This window comes from Hyaena hyaena, unplaced genomic scaffold (genome assembly GCF_003009895.1).
Source record: "Hyaena hyaena isolate Hyena2069 unplaced genomic scaffold, ASM300989v1 scaffold_879, whole genome shotgun sequence".
Lineage (NCBI taxonomy): Eukaryota > Metazoa > Chordata > Mammalia > Carnivora > Hyaenidae > Hyaena > Hyaena hyaena.
The window spans coordinates 206,319-223,040 of record NW_024081510.1 but is presented as its reverse complement, the minus strand read 5'-3'; the positions used below and the strand labels follow the sequence as shown (position 1 = coordinate 223,040).

General features: G+C 62.5%; 1 protein-coding gene across 1 annotated transcript in view; it reads left to right on the top strand.

Moving 5' to 3' along the window:
* Positions 1-15,701, top strand: part of OBSCN (obscurin, cytoskeletal calmodulin and titin-interacting RhoGEF) — a 159,920-nt gene extending 144,219 nt beyond the window's left edge. The window contains 26 exon segments of the mRNA XM_039220260.1: positions 2,308-2,510; positions 3,392-3,483; positions 3,734-3,855; positions 4,381-4,493; positions 4,626-4,794; positions 4,967-5,048; positions 5,408-5,608; positions 6,078-6,138; positions 6,526-6,603; positions 6,900-7,072; positions 7,222-7,248; positions 7,831-7,983; positions 8,081-8,126; positions 8,267-8,344; positions 8,709-10,737; positions 11,241-11,318; positions 11,638-11,748; positions 11,906-12,073; positions 12,915-13,037; positions 13,211-13,381; positions 13,842-13,926; positions 14,151-14,390; positions 14,616-14,839; positions 14,950-15,025; positions 15,154-15,303; positions 15,447-15,701. Of these exon segments, the coding sequence (XP_039076191.1) occupies positions 2,308-2,510; positions 3,392-3,483; positions 3,734-3,855; positions 4,381-4,493; positions 4,626-4,794; positions 4,967-5,048; positions 5,408-5,608; positions 6,078-6,138; positions 6,526-6,603; positions 6,900-7,072; positions 7,222-7,248; positions 7,831-7,983; positions 8,081-8,126; positions 8,267-8,344; positions 8,709-10,737; positions 11,241-11,318; positions 11,638-11,748; positions 11,906-12,073; positions 12,915-13,037; positions 13,211-13,381; positions 13,842-13,926; positions 14,151-14,390; positions 14,616-14,839; positions 14,950-15,025; positions 15,154-15,303; positions 15,447-15,624 (5,231 nt within the window). The 3' untranslated portion in view covers positions 15,625-15,701.
* The last annotated feature ends 1,021 nt before the right edge of the window (positions 15,702-16,722 follow it).

The window sequence follows — 16,722 nt, the reverse complement described above, 5'->3', positions numbered from 1 at the left end:
GATGCTGGGCCAGAGGAGACCCCTGAACCGTTCCCTCCCCAAGTGGCTGAAGAAGAGGCCCCCCTGGAGGAGATGGAGGGAGGAGATACCCTCCTGACTGAGGAGCCCCAGGGCACCAACAGCCTTAGGGGCCGTGACCCCAAGATCCTCACACACGATGGCCGAGTACTGACACTGGCTGACCTGGAGGATTACGTGCCCCAGGAGGGGGAGACCTTCGGCTGCCATGGCCCAGTGCCTAGCACTTCTGATGACCCACCCTGTGAGGTCTCTGTGCTTCAGAGAGAGATCAGTGAGCCCACAGTGGGGCAGCCTGTCCTGCTCAATGTGGGCCGTCCCCTGGGCCTGCGAGGCCCATCTAGCTTTTTCAGTCACCAGGAGGCATCTCCGTTGGGGCCCCAGGTCCTCAACCCCACTGGAGTTTCCTTCTGTGTGCAGGAGGTGAGGGCTGGAGGTGCTACATCCTGGAAACCGTCCTTCTGCACCCAGGTCCAGCGGTCTGCAGACAGTGGTCAGAGTAGCTTCAAAACGGAGGTTTCCACCCAGACAGTCAGCTTTGGGACAGTGGGCGAGACAGTTACCCTGCACATCCGCCCTGATGGGGATAAGGCCCCCAGCCCCTCCCAGGGCTGAGGCTATGAGCGTCAGGGGCTTGGCTGATGGGCATCCCAATGCAGCCACTGGGGCTGTGTGGAGGAAGCCAGTGCCCCATGGACACGTGTGCTCTGACCCTCCCTCCCACTCTTGAAGAACTCAGGGCTGGAGCCTGCCTGCCTCTTCTGCCCCAGGCACTTGCTACCTCATGAGGCCTGGTCCAGTTGAGGACACTGTGCACAGACTTGGAGTCTCAGGAAGTACAGAAGCCTCTGAAGGGCACAGGCTGGAGAGACTGACAGATGCAGCTCTGGGCTCAAGACTCCAGACATAGGTCAGGGACACTGTCTGGCCATATTCATAAGGCCGGGATAACAGGTGAGCCCTGTCTGCTCCGGGCTAGGGTCCTGGTCTTCCTTTCAGCTGGAGGCCCCCCAGCCACATCTTCACCATGAACATTTCTCTTGGCCTCTGGGAGGTCTGTGCAGGGCACATCCCTGCAGGACCTCCAGAGCCTCTCTGCAGGGCAGACCAGGGTCTGTGCATGGGAAGTGGCCCATCAGATGCCCCTGATGACAATAAACTGGTTCCCTGCACTGTGTCTGCTCTGCTTTCTTGCTTCTCTGCCTAGTGGCTCCGGCGACTTGTGGGGGAGGGCCCTCTATGTCTGGCCCTGGGGACCCACCAGTAGCAGCCCTTGGTGGCCTCTGGCACCAGCCTGTGGGTTCTGGCCCATCCTGGGGTCCCTGGGTAGAGGCGTGACAGCTCGCCAGTGGAGCTTGCTCACACAGACTGTGCAGCTGGTCACAGGTGCTACCTTGTGACAGGACAGGTGGTCATTCCCAACCTGCTGGAGGCTGAGCAGGCCTCCCTACCATCTGTGCATTGGGGGTTGTTAGTAAGATGGGCACGGAGGCTGTGATGTGTCTGGGGTCTGCTGACCTCCTTGGACTGGGGAAGGATGAGATGGGTGCCCCAGTGTCCTGGAAGGCACACAGATAGCAGCTTGCCCAGTCGCTTCTCCAGCTTCAAGGGTCTGAGAATGTAGAAGATGAATAAGAGAGAGATTTTGGGGCAGGGGAAAGTTCCAGGCTGGGCACCTGCTAGGAATGGAGTGGTAGGCATCCCTGGGCCTTTTGGAGGCTGTGCCATGGCCACAGGAAGAATGACCCCCAGGTGGAGGAGGAAAATGCACCAGGAGCTGAGGGCAGGAAGCCAGTGAGGGTGCTGTGGCCTGAGTGGGGCCAGGCTGAAGGTGGAGGGGAGGCTGCTACAGGCATGGCTGGTCTGGGAGGCCAGTGGGAGTGCAGGAAGGACCCCCTGGCCCCTGACATCATCAGGCTGTCCCCAGTCTTCCCTAGAGTGTGGGGCTGGGTCCCCTTGGGCCTGGGTGGCCCAGTACCCTGGGGTCTGGAGTGGACCATGGTGTGGAGGCAGTCACAGGGTGAAGGGATGGGATGAACTGAGACTGAGGGGCAGAACCAAGGCAGAAGGCAGGTATCCAGATCCATGTGTTCTCAGAGTTGCTCACATGTTCTCAAAAGTCCTGAGCTCACTGTCTTGCGTGTGTGGTAGGGTGGGTTGGTGGTGGGAAGGGCAGCCCAGAGATGGCTCACTGGGGCAGCCTCTGAGCACTGAGACAAGGTTTCTAGAGCCCTCTCCTTGGGCACAGGCCACCCCTTATCCCTACATGCTGACCCACCTCTCCCACAGATGTTGTTGCCCCTCCCCCAGTTGCCCTGGAGACAACAGACCAGGAGATTACATCTGTTCCAAGGACGCTGGTGTGCCCCAAAGCTCCAGGACCCTCCACAGGGGACCATGCTGGCTCCAGCCCTGGCTCTAGGGGAGCACCCAAACTCCAGGAGGCTGGCCCCCAACTCCCAGGCACAGAGGCTGCAGATGCATCTGGTGTGGCCCAGTGGCCTCAGGCTGATCACAAAGTGCCACCTGCTCTCAGGGTCTCCCCTGTGCTGGCCCCAACCTTGGCCACCCCAGGTATCTATCCTCTGAGGGTGAATGGGAAGAACCTGGGGACCCTGATATCCCAATGGCTCCATGCACTAGGGGACCTGGACAAAGCCCACCATAGCTCAGCCTCAGTCTCCCCATCTGTGAAGCTAGGCAGGGGGGTGGGTGCGCGGAGGTTCTTCCCACCCAGAATATATCTGTCCTGGAAGCCAGAGGCTTTGGTGGTCAGTCCTGGGCACACAGCCTGAGTACCATGTGCTCCTGGGTAGGTGAGAAAGAGGGGGAGGAGGAGGAGGAGAGAGGAGGAGAGAGAAAGAGAGGAAGAGGAAGGAGAACAAAAAGAGAGAGGAGGGAGGAGGAGGAGTGGGAGGAGGAGGAAGAAGAGAGAAGAAGGAGAAGGTGAGGAAGGAGGAGGAGGGAGGAGGAGGGAGGAGAAGAGGGAGGAGAAAGGAGAGGAGAGGTAGATCCCTCCCACCACCTTGGGCAGATGAAACCCCCAGGGATGCTGCCTTGGGGCCCCTCCCCTGCCCAGAAGCTCCTGCACCTGGCTGTCAGGATGGCCATTGTCTGGGACCCTTCCGTGAGGCTGCTGGCCCAGGCTAGGAGCTAGGACAGAAGAGTGCCTTGGCATCTGGGCTCTGCAGGGAAGTGGGGACCCCTGGGTTTGGGGAAGGGTATTCCCGGTCTGTCCTTACCCCCAGGGGCCCTGTTCCCCCACAGTCTCTCCTCTGGGCCTGGAGGATGACATGGGGGACACATCATGGGGGACAGTCTCATCTCTATCCTAAGCTCCCTCTCACTAAGCCCCTGTCTCCTACCAGTTGAGCTCCAGAAGGTGCCAGAGCCTCTCCCCCAGGAGGGCCAGGAGCAGGAGGTGGGGGCCCACGCTGAGGCCCAGGGACTCACTGTGCCTATCCGGTAACCTCCCTGGCATGCTGGGTGGGGACAGTTCATGAGGGGACATCCCAGGGGCAGGGCAGAGCAGAGAGGCTGCCCTCAGGGTGAGGGGTGTTGGGTGGAGTCCTCATCTCACTAGGGGCTGGATCCCCTCTCTGTACATCCCCTCCCTAAAAATCTGCTGCAGTGCAGGGGATGGGGCAGGCAGAGCTGCCCACACTGCAGAGGTTTAAGAGAAGGACAGACAGCTCAACCCACTCCATGACCACAGGATGGAGGGCACAGCCTGGCCGGGGGCAGGCGTGGTGGAGCTCTGGGACATCCATAGCCAGGTGTTCACGGAGACCAAGCATCGGACATACGTGTACCAGGCCAGCGACACGGGTGCCACAAGTAGGTGGGGGGTTACTGGGTCAGGTCTGTGTGTGCTCCCCATGCCATGGACTGGCGGAGGTATGCTTGTGCAGAGGAATCTGCAGAGCCACCTGGTCTGTCCCAGCCTTGTTGTGGCCGGGGACCTCACTGCCCCCACATCCCCCCAAGGAGGTGTGAGAGCTGTCACCTGGGAGGGGTGAGAGGCTGACAGTGAACTGGATGCTGGGGCCACCTTCCCCAGCAGGCATTGGAATGCTCTGAATGTCCTGCCCTTGGACAGCTAGGAGAGACAGAGGCTAGATGGAAGGAGGCACTTCTTAACCATCAGAGGCCTGGGCAGAGTTAGGGGGGGGTGTCTCCATTAGGGAGCGAAGGGGGGCTCTGTTGCCCTGGGGCATATCGCAGGGCAGGACAGGACAGGGAGGTCATTGCTAGCCCACTGGAGGGGGTGGTCTCTTACTGCAAGCCCCAGCTCCAAGACTCAATGCAGGGCGGGGACACACAGCCTGGACCCCTCCCCACGGGCTGTCTCTTGCACCCCAGGGCCCCCGTCCATGCAGGTCACTATTGAGGATGTACAGGCACAGAGGGGCAGCATGGCGCAGTTCCAAGCGGTCATCGAGGGCAACCCGCAGCCCACAGTGACCTGGTACCGGGTAGGGACAGGTGCTGGGCTGGGGACTGGGACTGGCGAGTGTGTGGCATTCCCACCCGATAGCAAAGCACTCACCTGAGGGCAAGGGTCCCCAGGTTGGGCTGACCGCCGTGCTGCCTGCCTGTGCCCCCAGGATGATGCCCAGCTGGTGGATGGTGCCCGGCTCAGCCAGCAGCAGGAAGGGACCACATACTCCTTGGTGCTGAGGGATGTGACCCAGCAGGACGCTGGCGTCTACACTTGTCTGGCCCAAAATGCTGGTGGCCAGGTGCTGTGTAAAGCGGAGCTGGTGGTCCATGGGGGTGAGTCCGGTGATCCCTCCCAGAAGCCGGATCTTGGCTCCTGGAGGGCACGGGCGGGATAGTCTGCGGCCCCTCTGGGTTCCAGCACAGTGCGGTCCAGCACAGGGATGCTATAGCTGGGGGGAAGTGGACATCTTTACCCACACGGATGGTTCCCCTTCCTCCACTGCAGGAGACAGCCAGCCTGACTCTGAGAAGCAAAGCTATCGAAGGAAGCTGCACTCCTTCTACGAGGTCAAGGAGGAAATTGGAAGGTGTTGTCCAGAAATCCACCCCTGCTGCTCCTCAATCCCTGCCTCCCAGAGCCCCTTCCCACAGACCCCGCCCCGGGAAGCCCCAAGCACCCCCTGGAACCCCTGCTCCCCAGGAACCCCCGCATCCTGGGAAACTTGACCCTCACAGAGCACCTGCCATCTCCCCAGGTGCCCCCAGTATCTCCTGGAACCCTTGCGCCCCGGGAACCCCTGCGCCCTGGTAGCCCCACCCCCACGGAGCACCCGCCTTCCCCAGGTGCCCCTAGTATCCCCTGGAACCACAGAGCTCCACCACTCCTCCAGTCCCGTCCCCGGGAAGCCCAGCGTCCGTGAGACCAGCGCGGCTCCCTTCCTCCCAGGGGCGTGTTTGGCTTTGTGAAGAGGGTGCAGCACAAGGGAAACCAGATGTTCTGTGCAGCCAAGTTCATTCCCCTGCGGAGCAGGACGCGTACTCAGGCTTACCGCGAGAGAGACATCCTGGCCACGCTCAGCCACCCACTGGTCACAGGGCTGCTGGACCAGTTTGAGACCCGGAAGACCCTGATCCTCATCCTGGAGCTGTATCCAGTCGTGAAAAGGGGGGCACGCGCAGGCCCTGGGCAGGCATGGGCCCGAGGGCCCCCGTGAGGCCTGCTTTCGGGTGTCCCTGGACACAGCCCTGACCTTGTAGCTCCCGGTACTGTGTGGCAGGGCTGAGTACACAAGGTCCAAGACAGGCCTTCACTGGGCCCCTCTCACACTCCACAGAGCCACAACCAGGAGATCGGAATTACTGGCCACACCCAGCCAGTGCTAATGCTGAGGGTCCACAGGCAGCTCCAGGGAGGGGTGCACATGCCCTACTCACCCCTCCCACTCTGCTGCTGCCTGCTGACCTCAGTCCACCTCTTTGGGGTCCCTGTCCCTCCTGTCCTCCTCAGCCAGCCCCTAACCTCCCCAGCTTGGCCCCCAGGCTCACCCCAAGCTAGGACGTGTGTGTGGGGCCAGGTGGGTTCTAGACTCCAGTGCTTTTCTTGACCTGAGCCCCAGGTGCTCCTCAGAGGAGCTGCTGGACCGGCTGTTCAAGAAGAGTGTCGTGACAGAGGCTGAGGTACTGCACTGTGTCCTGCTCTCCCTGGCCATGCCCAGTACACCCCAGCTCAGAGACCTTCTGGGGTTCCCCAGGGCCTCACAGGGTGTCGCAGCTCCTCAGTAGAGCTCTCGAAGCCCTCCCATGCACCCCCCTCCTGGGGGGTCGCTGCTTTCCCCTCCCAGACGCCACCTGGCCAGTGGGGCCATCTCTCACCAGCTCCTGAGACAGCAGGTGTTTCCCGCTTTGCAGGCCCATCCACTTCCGGGCCGGAGGAATCCCCTGGCCTTGGGGGTCTGGGAGGCTTTGCACACAGCCTGCCCCAGGGACCATGCCCAGCTCAGATCTGGGGGGAACAGAGCGGGAGGTGGATGATGGCTGTCCCCTGAGCCCTGGCCTCGGTTGCAGGTCAAGGTGTACATCCAGCAGCTGGTGGAGGGGCTGCAGTATCTGCACAGCCAGAGTATTCTCCACTTGGACATAAAGGTGCTTGACCTCTTGGGGCCCCCCAGGGGCCAGGGAGGGATCCTGCAGGTGGGGGGAACAGGTGGTAGACACAGGTCTAGCACTTCCAGACTCTGGGATGCAGAGTGATTTCATGTGGGATACAGCTCGGATGAATCAGAAGCTGTCACCAAATAGCACTAAAGCCTACCCCAAGACTGCCCACTGTCCCACTCACTCACCGTTGCCTTGGGACGGCCCTTCACAGACCCCTACGTGTTCCCTGCGAGTCACCTCCTTAGGGCACAGCCTCCCCTTTCCCTGACTCTGTCTCACAGCCCCCAAACATCCTGATGGTGCATCACGCTCGGGAGGACATTAAAATCTGCGACTTTGGCTTTGCCCAAAAAATCACCCCAGAGGAGCCACAGTACAGCAAGTATGGCTCCCCGGAGTTTGTGTCCCCTGAGATCATTGAGCAGACCCCTGTGAGCGAGGCCTCCGACATCTGGTGAGTGAGTGGCCCCTGGGGATGCCAGCAGCCCCCCCCCCCCACAAACACAGCCTCTACCCCTCCTCCTATATCTCCCAGCTCCAAGCACATCCTTTGTCCCAAGCCCAGGCATGGGGTGACTCACGACTGTGCTTTCGTTCCTGCAGGGCCATGGGGGTCATCTCCTACCTCAGGTGAGTAGACCCCTGCCTCTGTCAGCCACACCCTCTGATGCCAAGCCCAGGTCCCCTCCCCATCAGGCTTGTGACAGGCCATGAGCACTACTGGCTGTTCTCCAGATCGAAGACCTAAGACCCAAAGGGCAGCTATTATGGGAACCAGCGGTCAGCCAACTCTGATAAGTGGTTTCTGCTGAGCTCTTTCCTTATGCCCTGTGGCCCAGAGGAGCTCGGCCAAGTCACCAGGAAAAGCCCTGAGCTGTCTCCCTAAAGGGTCCAAGCAGTCTGCCCAGAGCCCCCTCATTAACAGTTACAGCTTCCTGGAGGAGGCTGCTGGTGTAGACTGAGCCTGGATTCCACCTCAAGCTAAGGCTGGGTACATACTCCAGGTTGACCCTTGATCCCTGTCACAGGCTGAGCCTGGATCTCTAGTCAAATCTCAGGCCACTTCTGGGATTCTCAGAGCTGGATGGAAGTGGCTCTGTGGCCACTGGGGGCCTTGTAAAAGACCCAGGACTATTTGCTCTGGCCACCTGCCTCCTATGGATCCAGAAATCCAGGTCACCTCAGAAGGCAAAATCATGTCTCTGCTTTCAGCCTGACCTGCTCGTCACCATTTGCTGGTGAGAGTGACCGAGCCACCCTCCTGAATGTGCTGGAGGGGCGGGTGTCTTGGAGCAGCCCCATGGCTGCCCACCTCAGCGAGGATGCCCAGGACTTTATCAAGGCTGCCCTGCAGAGGGCCCCAGAGTGAGTGTGCTGCCTTTTCCTTGCCCGGGGTTCTCACACACCTGCCTCTGGGGCAGCTGACCACCTGGCATGACCCCTGGCCTTCCTTTACTCCCAGGGCCCGACCCAGTGCAGCCAAGTGCCTGGCCCACCCCTGGTTCCAGGTGAGAAGGCTAAGCTCAAGCAGGCCTGCACAGGGAAGGAAACTGAGGCCACAGGGTTGTGGTTGGGGGGGGAGGCCTGTGTGGGCCACGGGGTACACCAGAGTCTCCGCTCACCGTCCCTCTTACTTGGGCCCCCTCAGAAGTCCATACCCGCAGAGGAGGCCCACTTCATCAACACGAAGCAACTCAAATTCCTGCTGGCCCGCAGCCGCTGGCAGGTAAGCAGTGCAGCCTCATGGAGGGGGTGGGGAGGTCCCCGCAGGAGATGCTGCAGGGGGCGGCGCAGAGGGGGCAAAGCTGTGAAGTGGCTCCTGGAGGCCCACGAGGAAACCCGCCCAGAGGGCTGGTGGTGCATCCCCACTCCGCCTGCGAGAATGAGAAGCCCGGCTGGGCACCCTTCATTCTCTGAGGCGCCTTGCCGGGTCCGGGCGGAGGTGCGTGCAACGCGCAACGGGCAGGGCAGGGAAGGAATGACACAGCCCTAAGGGACGAGGAGTGGGCCTCCAGGGCAACCAGCTCCAGGGTGCCCGTTCTGGGCGGCCGACACGCGGTTGACGCGCCCCTGTCCCCCGCACCCCCCAGCGCTCCCTGATGAGCTACAAGTCCATCCTGGTGATGCGCTCCATCCCTGAGCTGCTCCAGGGCCCACCCGACAGCCCATCCCTCGGGGTGGCCAGGCACCTGCGCGGCGACGCCAGCGCCTCCTCCAGCAGCTCGTCCTCGTCCTCAGACAACGAGCTGGCACCTTTCGCCCGGGCCAAATCGCTGCCGCCCTCTCCGGTGACCCACTCCCCACTGCTGCACCCGCGGGGCTTCTTGCGGCCGTCCGCCAGCCTGCCCGAGGAGGCCGAGGCTTGCGCGCCCGCCGCCGCCGCGCCTCCGCCCGCGTCGTCCCCAGGCGCAGAGGGGCCGGCCGCCCCGGGCTGCGTGCCCCGGCAGAGCGTCATCCGCAGCCTCTTCTACCAGCAGGCGGGCGAGGCCCCGGAGCGCGGAGGCCCCGCCGCGGGCGGCAGGCGGCACCCCGCGCGGCGGAGGCACCTGCTCAAGGGCGGCTACTTCGCCAGGGCCCTGCCCGGCCTGCGGGAGCCGCTGCTGGAGCATCGCACGCTGGAGGAGGAAGCCGCCCGGGAGGAGCAGGCCGCTCTGCTGGCCAAAACGCCCTCCTTCGAGACAGCCCTGAAGCTGCCCGGCTCCAGCGCCCGCGGGGCTCCCTGCCGCAGCCGCTCCCTGGAGCTCGACCGGCCACACTCCCCCAGCTCCTCCGCTGAGGCCTGTGAGGGGGGGCAGTGCCCTGGCCCGGCCCTCTCGGGCCTGCAGACAGGGGAGAGCCCGCCGGGAGGTGGCACATGTGCCAGGGAGATTGAGCGTCCAGAGGGATCCTGGCAGGAGCCAAGACTATTGCCGTCCATCGGGGACCACCCGGGGGCCGCTCAGCAAGAGAGATCATCCCAGGACAGCTGTGCGGGGCAGCCCGCCCCTTCCTTCCATCCCCAGTGGGGTCCTGCTCCCTTGCAAGGCTGTGGCCCCCCTAAGGCTGTTACACCGCAACTTTCTGGCTCCTTCCCTTCAGAGCAGTGCTCAGGGCCCCAACGGGCATCCTTGAGCACCTTCCCCTTGGGGGACACCCAGTCCCCCGTCTTTCCAGCCCAAGAAAGCCCCCAGCCAGGCTCTATGGAGGGACCAAAGGAGACCCGTCTCCCCAGGAGGCTGAGTCCCCCTAGCTCCCCAGGGCTGGCCTCCCTGGTGGGCATGGAGCCTGGCCCCTCCCAGGATACTGAGGTCAAGGCCCTGGAGCCGGAGGATGCATCAGAGCCGGAGCCCAGCCCACAGTGGCCTCAGGAGCAGGCCACCACACGGAAGTTCTCCCTGGGGTGGCGTGGGGGCTATGCAGGAGTGGCTGGCTACGGCACCTTTGCCTTTGGTGGGGACGCAGGGGGCATGCTGGGCCAGGGTCCCCTGTGGGCCAGGATGGCCTGGGCCACCTCTCAGTCCTCAGAGGAGCATGACGATGCTGGGGCCAAGAGCCCGCCACCCCAGGCCACTGCAGCGCCCCTTCCTGAGGGCAGCGGGGCACCCCCAAGGGCCTCCCCAGAGCTGAGCTCATGGGAAGACTTTGGCGGGGGCTCCCAGGTGTCCCTGGTGCAGATCCGAGACCTGTCTGGGGACTCAGAAGCAGCAGACACCGTGTCCCTGGACATCTCAGAGGTGGAGCCTGCCTACCTCAACTTGTCCGACCTCTATGACATCAAGTACCTCCCTTTCGAGTTCATGATCTTCAGGAAGGTCCCCAAGCCTGTGGAAGCAGAGTCACCATCCTCCCCGGAATCTGACGCTGAGGAGGAGCTGGCTGAGTTCCCAGAGACCACGTGGCCCTGGCCAGGTGCTCTGGGTCCGCCGGCCAGCTTACAGATCACAGAGGAACCAGAGGACATGGAGGCCCTGCTCACGGAGGCTACCAGCAGTAGGAAGCGGAAGTGGTCACCCCCCTCCGGTGGCCTCTTCCACCTCCCCGGGAGGCATGCACTGGAGGAGCCCCTGGAGCTGGGGCTGCGCCGGAGGGTCAGGGCCTCAGTGGCCCACATCTCCCGCCTCCTGAAGGGCAGGCCCGAAGGTGACTCCCCCACCCACCCTCCCCTCTGCACCACCCTGCAGGTGGCCGATGTCTTGTCTGCACCTTGGGGCACTTCACTTCCCACACTGAGAAGGGCTAGGGGGACACAGAAGCCACTCTGCTCCAGGGTCCTCTCCCCGTCCCCTCACGGGCCTCTGTTTCTGAGGTCCCTTGTGTAGCCTCAACCCCCACCCCTTGTGTGTGTCTGAGGCCCGGTGTTGGGACCTGAAGAGGCCTGGAGACACTGGTACAGAGATTCAAATCAGGCTAGGCCTCCCCAGGCACCGGTTGCCTCAGTCCTACCTGCCTCTGGTGTCCTTGCCCAGGACAGACCAATCCTGACGGCTGAGGAGGGTGCTCTCTACAACAGATTTAGCCCGTCTGCAACAAAGCTCCCTGGGGTCTGGGCTCTTGTGCCCCATGTGGGAGTACACTGTGGGTGTCAGGCAGCTCCTGGCAGCCAGGCCCCTCGGGTGTGACTTCCAGAGGCCTCCTCCCTGCAGGTCCGGAGAAGGAGAGCCCCCCCAGGAAGAAGGCAGGCCTGGCCTCCTTTAGGCTGGCTCTGAAAAGCAGGGACCGAGGTGGGTGCACTGCCCTGGGGGGCTGAATCGCACTGTGGCCGAGGGGACCCAGCTGGGAGGGATGGGAGCCCTGCTGTGGTGCCCAGACCAGTGAGGGGACAAGCTTACATCCACAGGGGCTGGAGCCCAGATTGGTGAGGCGGGTGCTCTGGTCCCAGTGTTGAGGCAATCTTGGAAGAATTTCTGGAGCAGGTGTCAGTGTTGAAGATGAGCTGAGTGGGGGTGGGCTTCCCTGCATCCCCGCCCCAGTGGTCCAGGCCTTGTTCTCATGTTGGGGGTCACCTCTGAAGGCTCCCCTGCCTCCCTTCCTGCTCCCCAGCACCATCCTTTCTAAGGGAGCTCTCAGATGAAACCGTGGTTCTGGGCCAGTCGGTGACTCTTGCCTGCCAAGTGTCAGCCCAGCCAGCTGCACAAGCCACCTGGAGTAAAGGTAAGGAGGTGTCCTGGGGCTGAGGTGCAGAGAGGGGGTACTCCTGGGGGGCATTGCTCTCACTGTGCAGAGGGAACCTGACACCCCAGGAGGGCATGGGTCAGAAGGCAGGGTGTATATTCGAGCTGTCCCCCAGGCCTGCTGTGTCCTGCTGCAGATGGGGCTCCCCTGGAAAGTAGTGGCCGCCTCCTCATCTCCTCCACGCTCAAGAACTTCCAGCTCCTGACCATCCTGGTGGTGACTGCTGATGACCTGGGGGTGTACACGTGCAGCATGCGCAACACATTGGGGACCGCAGCCACCACAGCTGTCCTCCGGAAGGCAGGTGGGTGTTCCGCAGCAGGCCCTCTGGGCGAGATGGCGACAGGCACCAACCCACACGCCACTGCCTCCTTCCAGAGGTTTCTGCCAGGCCAACGGAGGCTGGGAAGGGGATGGGACTCTTCTGGGGTGACTGGAGACCACCTCTCACTTTGTGGGTTGTTTTACACCGGTCCCCTCTGCCAAGGAGGCCCACAGAATGTGACGCTCCCCACCCCGTCATGCATGCCCCCGTGCACTGGAGGGGCCTGGAGGGGCCACAGAGGCGGGAGTCAGCTCTGCAGGCTAGGTCCCCCAGGAGGGGAGGCAGGAGGCCGGGTGAGCCAGCCAGCCCAGCCCCCTCCCCGGCCCCTCTGTGTGTGGGGGCTCCTCTCCTTGCATTTCACAAGATACCCCTCCTAGCTCTTCTCAACAGAGAAGGCTGCTTGCCATTTTGTGTTTCAATTATGGTCAAACCGAGATCTCACAAACAGTGCAGGGGACCCCGAATGGGGGCTGTGGGTGTAGCTCTCTGGCCCTGGCTTGATTCCCAGCAGGTGCTTGTCAGGTGAAGCTGGGTAGTCAGGACAGGCCTCCCTGCGCTGATGGAGGGCTGTCCTGAGGGTCACTCCATGGGCTTGCTGAGTACGGTGGGAGGGGAGCCTGGCAGGGTACACACCCACCATAGGAGGCCCTGGGCCCTTCTACCTACCACTCAGTGCTGGAAGAGGACCCTGAATGAACAGGACAGGGGGCTCAGGGACCTGGCTGCAGGTGCAGGAGGGTGAGGCTGGGCAGGCTGGGGCTCCAAGCTGCATTGGGAAGTCCCAGGGAGCCCCCTCCAACCGCTGACCATGGCCCCGCAGAGCGCCCTTTGTCTTCTCCACGCCCCGACATTGGGGAGGTGTATGCAGATGGGGTGCTGCTGGTCTGGAAGCCTGTGGAGTCCTACGGCCCCGTGACCTACATCGTGCAGTGCAGCCTGGAAGGTAGAGCATCCCAGTGCCTCCCAGGTCCCCATCGGAGATGCTTGCCTGGCTGGGTGGCCTCAGGCAGAGCCCAGCCACCTCCGTGCTCCCTCTGGGAAGGGTCTGTCTGCCAACTGGCCCTGGGGAGGGGAGGCCTTGGGCTAGTGCTCACCCTCACCTCCTCTGTGGCCCAGGTGGCAGCTGGAACACGCTGGCCTCTGACATCTTCGACTGCTGCTACGGAGCCAGCAAGCTTTCGAGGGGCGGCACCTACACCTTCCGGACAGCCTGCGTCAGCAAGGCGGGCATGGGTCCTTACAGCAGCCCCTCTGAGCCGGTCCTCCTGGGAGGGCCCAGCCACCTGGGTGAGCCGCTCCGCAAGGCCTACTGGCAGGGCAGAGGCGGTGTACTGCCACTCCAGCCACACACACTCTCTGGGACGGTTTTAATTTTCTTTTTAAGTTTTATTTATTTTTGAGAGAGAGAGCATGAGCAGGGGAGGGGCAGAGAAAGAGAGAGAGAGAGAGAGAGAGAGAGAATCCTAAGTAGGCTCTGCACTTCGGGTTTCGAACTCAGGAACCTGAGATGATGACCTGAGCAGAAATTAAGTCAGATGCTTAACCGACTGAGTCCCCCGGGGTGTCTCTGGGATGGTTGTTTTAATTGGTAGCTCCTGCTCCTCCATGGGCCAAGGAACAAGAGGTCAAAGTGTGGGGGTTCACAGAAGGGCCCCTGTCACAGTGCCTGGGAAGGGGTAGAGGAGACCAGGTTGGGGGAACTGGGGCTGGACGGGTGCCTCCCAGTCACTGGCTCGTTCCCCCGCAGCCTCTGAGGAGGAGAGCAGAGCCCCACGGCCAGGCCAGCCCCTCCCCAGCACGGAGACCTTCGCCTTCCAGATGCAGATCCGAAGGTGAAGGGAAGGCTGTCCGGCGTGCCGCCGCAGCCCACCACCACGCTGGCTTTGTTGTTCCCATCCCAGCCTCCCTCCCCACTGTTTGGTTCAGAGCCTCTGAGCCTCCCCTTTCTCCTTCCGGAAGGCTCCGTCACCTCCTGCTGGGCTTGCTTTACTGACACTGGGAAGGAGGGCGCGTTGGGGGGTGTCCTCACAAGCCTGGCCGCTTCTCCCTCGCCCAGGGGCCGCTTCAGCGTGGTGCGGCAGTGCCGGGAGAAAGCCAGCGGACGCGCGTTGGCCGCGAAGATCGTCCCCTATCGCCCCGAGGACAGGACTGCTGTACTGCGCGAATACGAGGCTCTCAAGAGCCTGCGCCACCCTCACCTGGCCCAGCTGCAGGCCGCCTACCTCAGCCCCCGGCACCTGGTCCTCATCTTGGAGCTTTGCTCGGGTCCCGAGCTGCTCCCCTGCCTGGCGGAGAGGTGAGGGATGGCCTGGATGCAGGGCCCAGGGTGGGAAGGTAACCCGCGCCAGAGCGCGGAGGGACGCGCGGTGCGCACCACCTCCCGACCCCGCCTCCACCCGCAGCCCACGTACGGGAGCTTAGCAGAGCCGGGATGCCCCTCCCAAGCCCACGGGAAGGGCTGGTGTCCCCGCGCCCCTTCTGCCATGGGCAGAGCTGAGCCCCTCTTCCCGCGCGCCCCCAGGGTCTCCTACTCGGAATCCGAGGTGAAGGATTACCTATGGCAGATGCTTAGCGCCGCCCAGTACCTGCACGCCCAGCGCATTCTGCATCTGGACCTCAGGTCCGAGAACATGATCGTCACCGAGTACAACTTACTCAAAGTCGTCGACCTGGGCAACGCCCAGAGTCTCGCCCAGGAGAAGATCCTGCCCTCTGAGAGGTTCAAGGACTACGTGGAGACCATGGGTGTGCAGGGAGCTGACGCCAACCTGACCTGGGGGGAGGGTGGGCCAGGAGGAAGCCCCGCCCTCCCTCCCCAGCCTCTTATCTGTGCCCTGCCCTGTGCCCACTCCCAGCTCCTGAGCTCCTGGAGGGCCAGGGTGCCGTCCCGCAGACCGACATCTGGGCCATAGGCGTCACAGCCTTCATCATGTGAGTTCTCCAAGCGCGGGGACAGGGGGAGATGGACATCCACGGAGGGTGCCCCCAGAGCCCCCGCTGTCCCCCCATCCACCCGGTGGTGACGGTGACCTGAGTCTCCTGACCCCCGACGCGTGCAGGCTGAGCGCAGAGTACCCGGTGAACAGTGAAGGGACACGCGACCTGCAGAAAGCCCTGCGCAAGGGGCTCATCCGTCTGAGTCGCTGCTACGCGGGGCTGTCCGGAGGTGCCGTGGCTTTTCTCCGGAGCACGTTGTGTGCGCACGCGTGGTAAGGCGGAGGTCCTGCCCAGCTCATCACCCTGCCCTCTGCCCGGCGCCCAGTCCACCCACCCCGTCTGGCCCATGTCCTGCGTCCTTCTCCGCTCGGCCTCCGCTCCCAGAGCTCAGCTGGTACCGTTTCCCCCTCTCCAGGGGCCGGCCATGTGCATCCAGTTGCTTGCAGTGTCCGTGGCTAACCGAGGAGGGCCCTGCGGGCTCCCATCCGGCAGCTGTCTCCTTCCCCACCACGCGACTTCGAGCCTTCGTGCGCGAGCGAGAGAAGAAGAGGGCGCTGCTGTACAAGAAGCACAACCTGGCCCAGGTGCGCTGAGCACCTGGTCTGGCAGAGAGGGTGCCTGTGTGATGGGGGAGGTCGCCCTGCTGGGCTGTGCCCCTCAGTCTCCCCTCTAGGACTCGCTATATATGAACAGACACGCCAATAAAAAAGCAGAACCGGATGAAGTGTCATCTGTTTGTGCTTTTTCTTTCTTTGTCTGGGGAAGGAGGTGAGGGTTCCACTACCTCACTTAGGGTTTGGGGGCTGATCAGGCCACAGAACTGCCCTTCCCTGTGGAATGGGTGGAAGTGAGGCATCCTGGTTCGGGGAGTGCAGGAGCCTGGTTCGGGGAGTGCAGGCAGCCTCACCTGGGGTGACCAGCTCATCCAGCTTACAGTCCTGGGGAAACTGGGACGGTTGTTCCCCGCCTCACCCCGCCAGCTGGCCCCCAAGGCACCTCTCCTGGGCTCCTGGATGCTCCGAGGTGCATGGATACAAAATCATTAGCTTTGCCCCACGGTCACCTCCCTGGCCTGGTGTGGCCTCCAGGACAGGCCACAGCAGCCCTATCTCGGTCAGAGGCAGAAAGGAGCCTGGTGGGTGACCAGTATGGGTCTCCAGAGGGAGGCAGAGGTGGACTTCTGTATGGGAGGGTCTTAGAAGCAGAAGAAAGATCCTGAACCAGAGTCCTCCATTCCCCTGCCTCCAGCTCCTGCTAGATGTTCTGGCCACTCTCAGAGAAATCTCACTTGGAAAGAATGTGTGGTTCTGACGTTGCATGAGCACTCGCTGCTTGTTTGATCTCTACCACTTTTAATTCTAGTTTCAGTTAGGAATGGCCTCCTGCCAGTACTCCCTTCTGGGACAGGTACACTTTCCCTGGGGACTATCTCTGAGCCCTCTGCTGAGGGTCCCTCCAGAGTCCTGACCACTCTTGTTCAGACACACAATGAACATACCTCTGGTCTCAGCCCTCATGGTCTGCATCTGAGCCCACTCCTTCCTCTCCATCACATGCTCAGCCCCAGCTGGCCATATGCATATCAAGCCCGGCTCTGCATGTGTGGACCCAGGTGAGACTGAGCAACCTGTCTTCTAAGACCACATTTCTTTAGTAACCTCCTCTGTGCATGTCCTTGTCTAAGCCTGTTT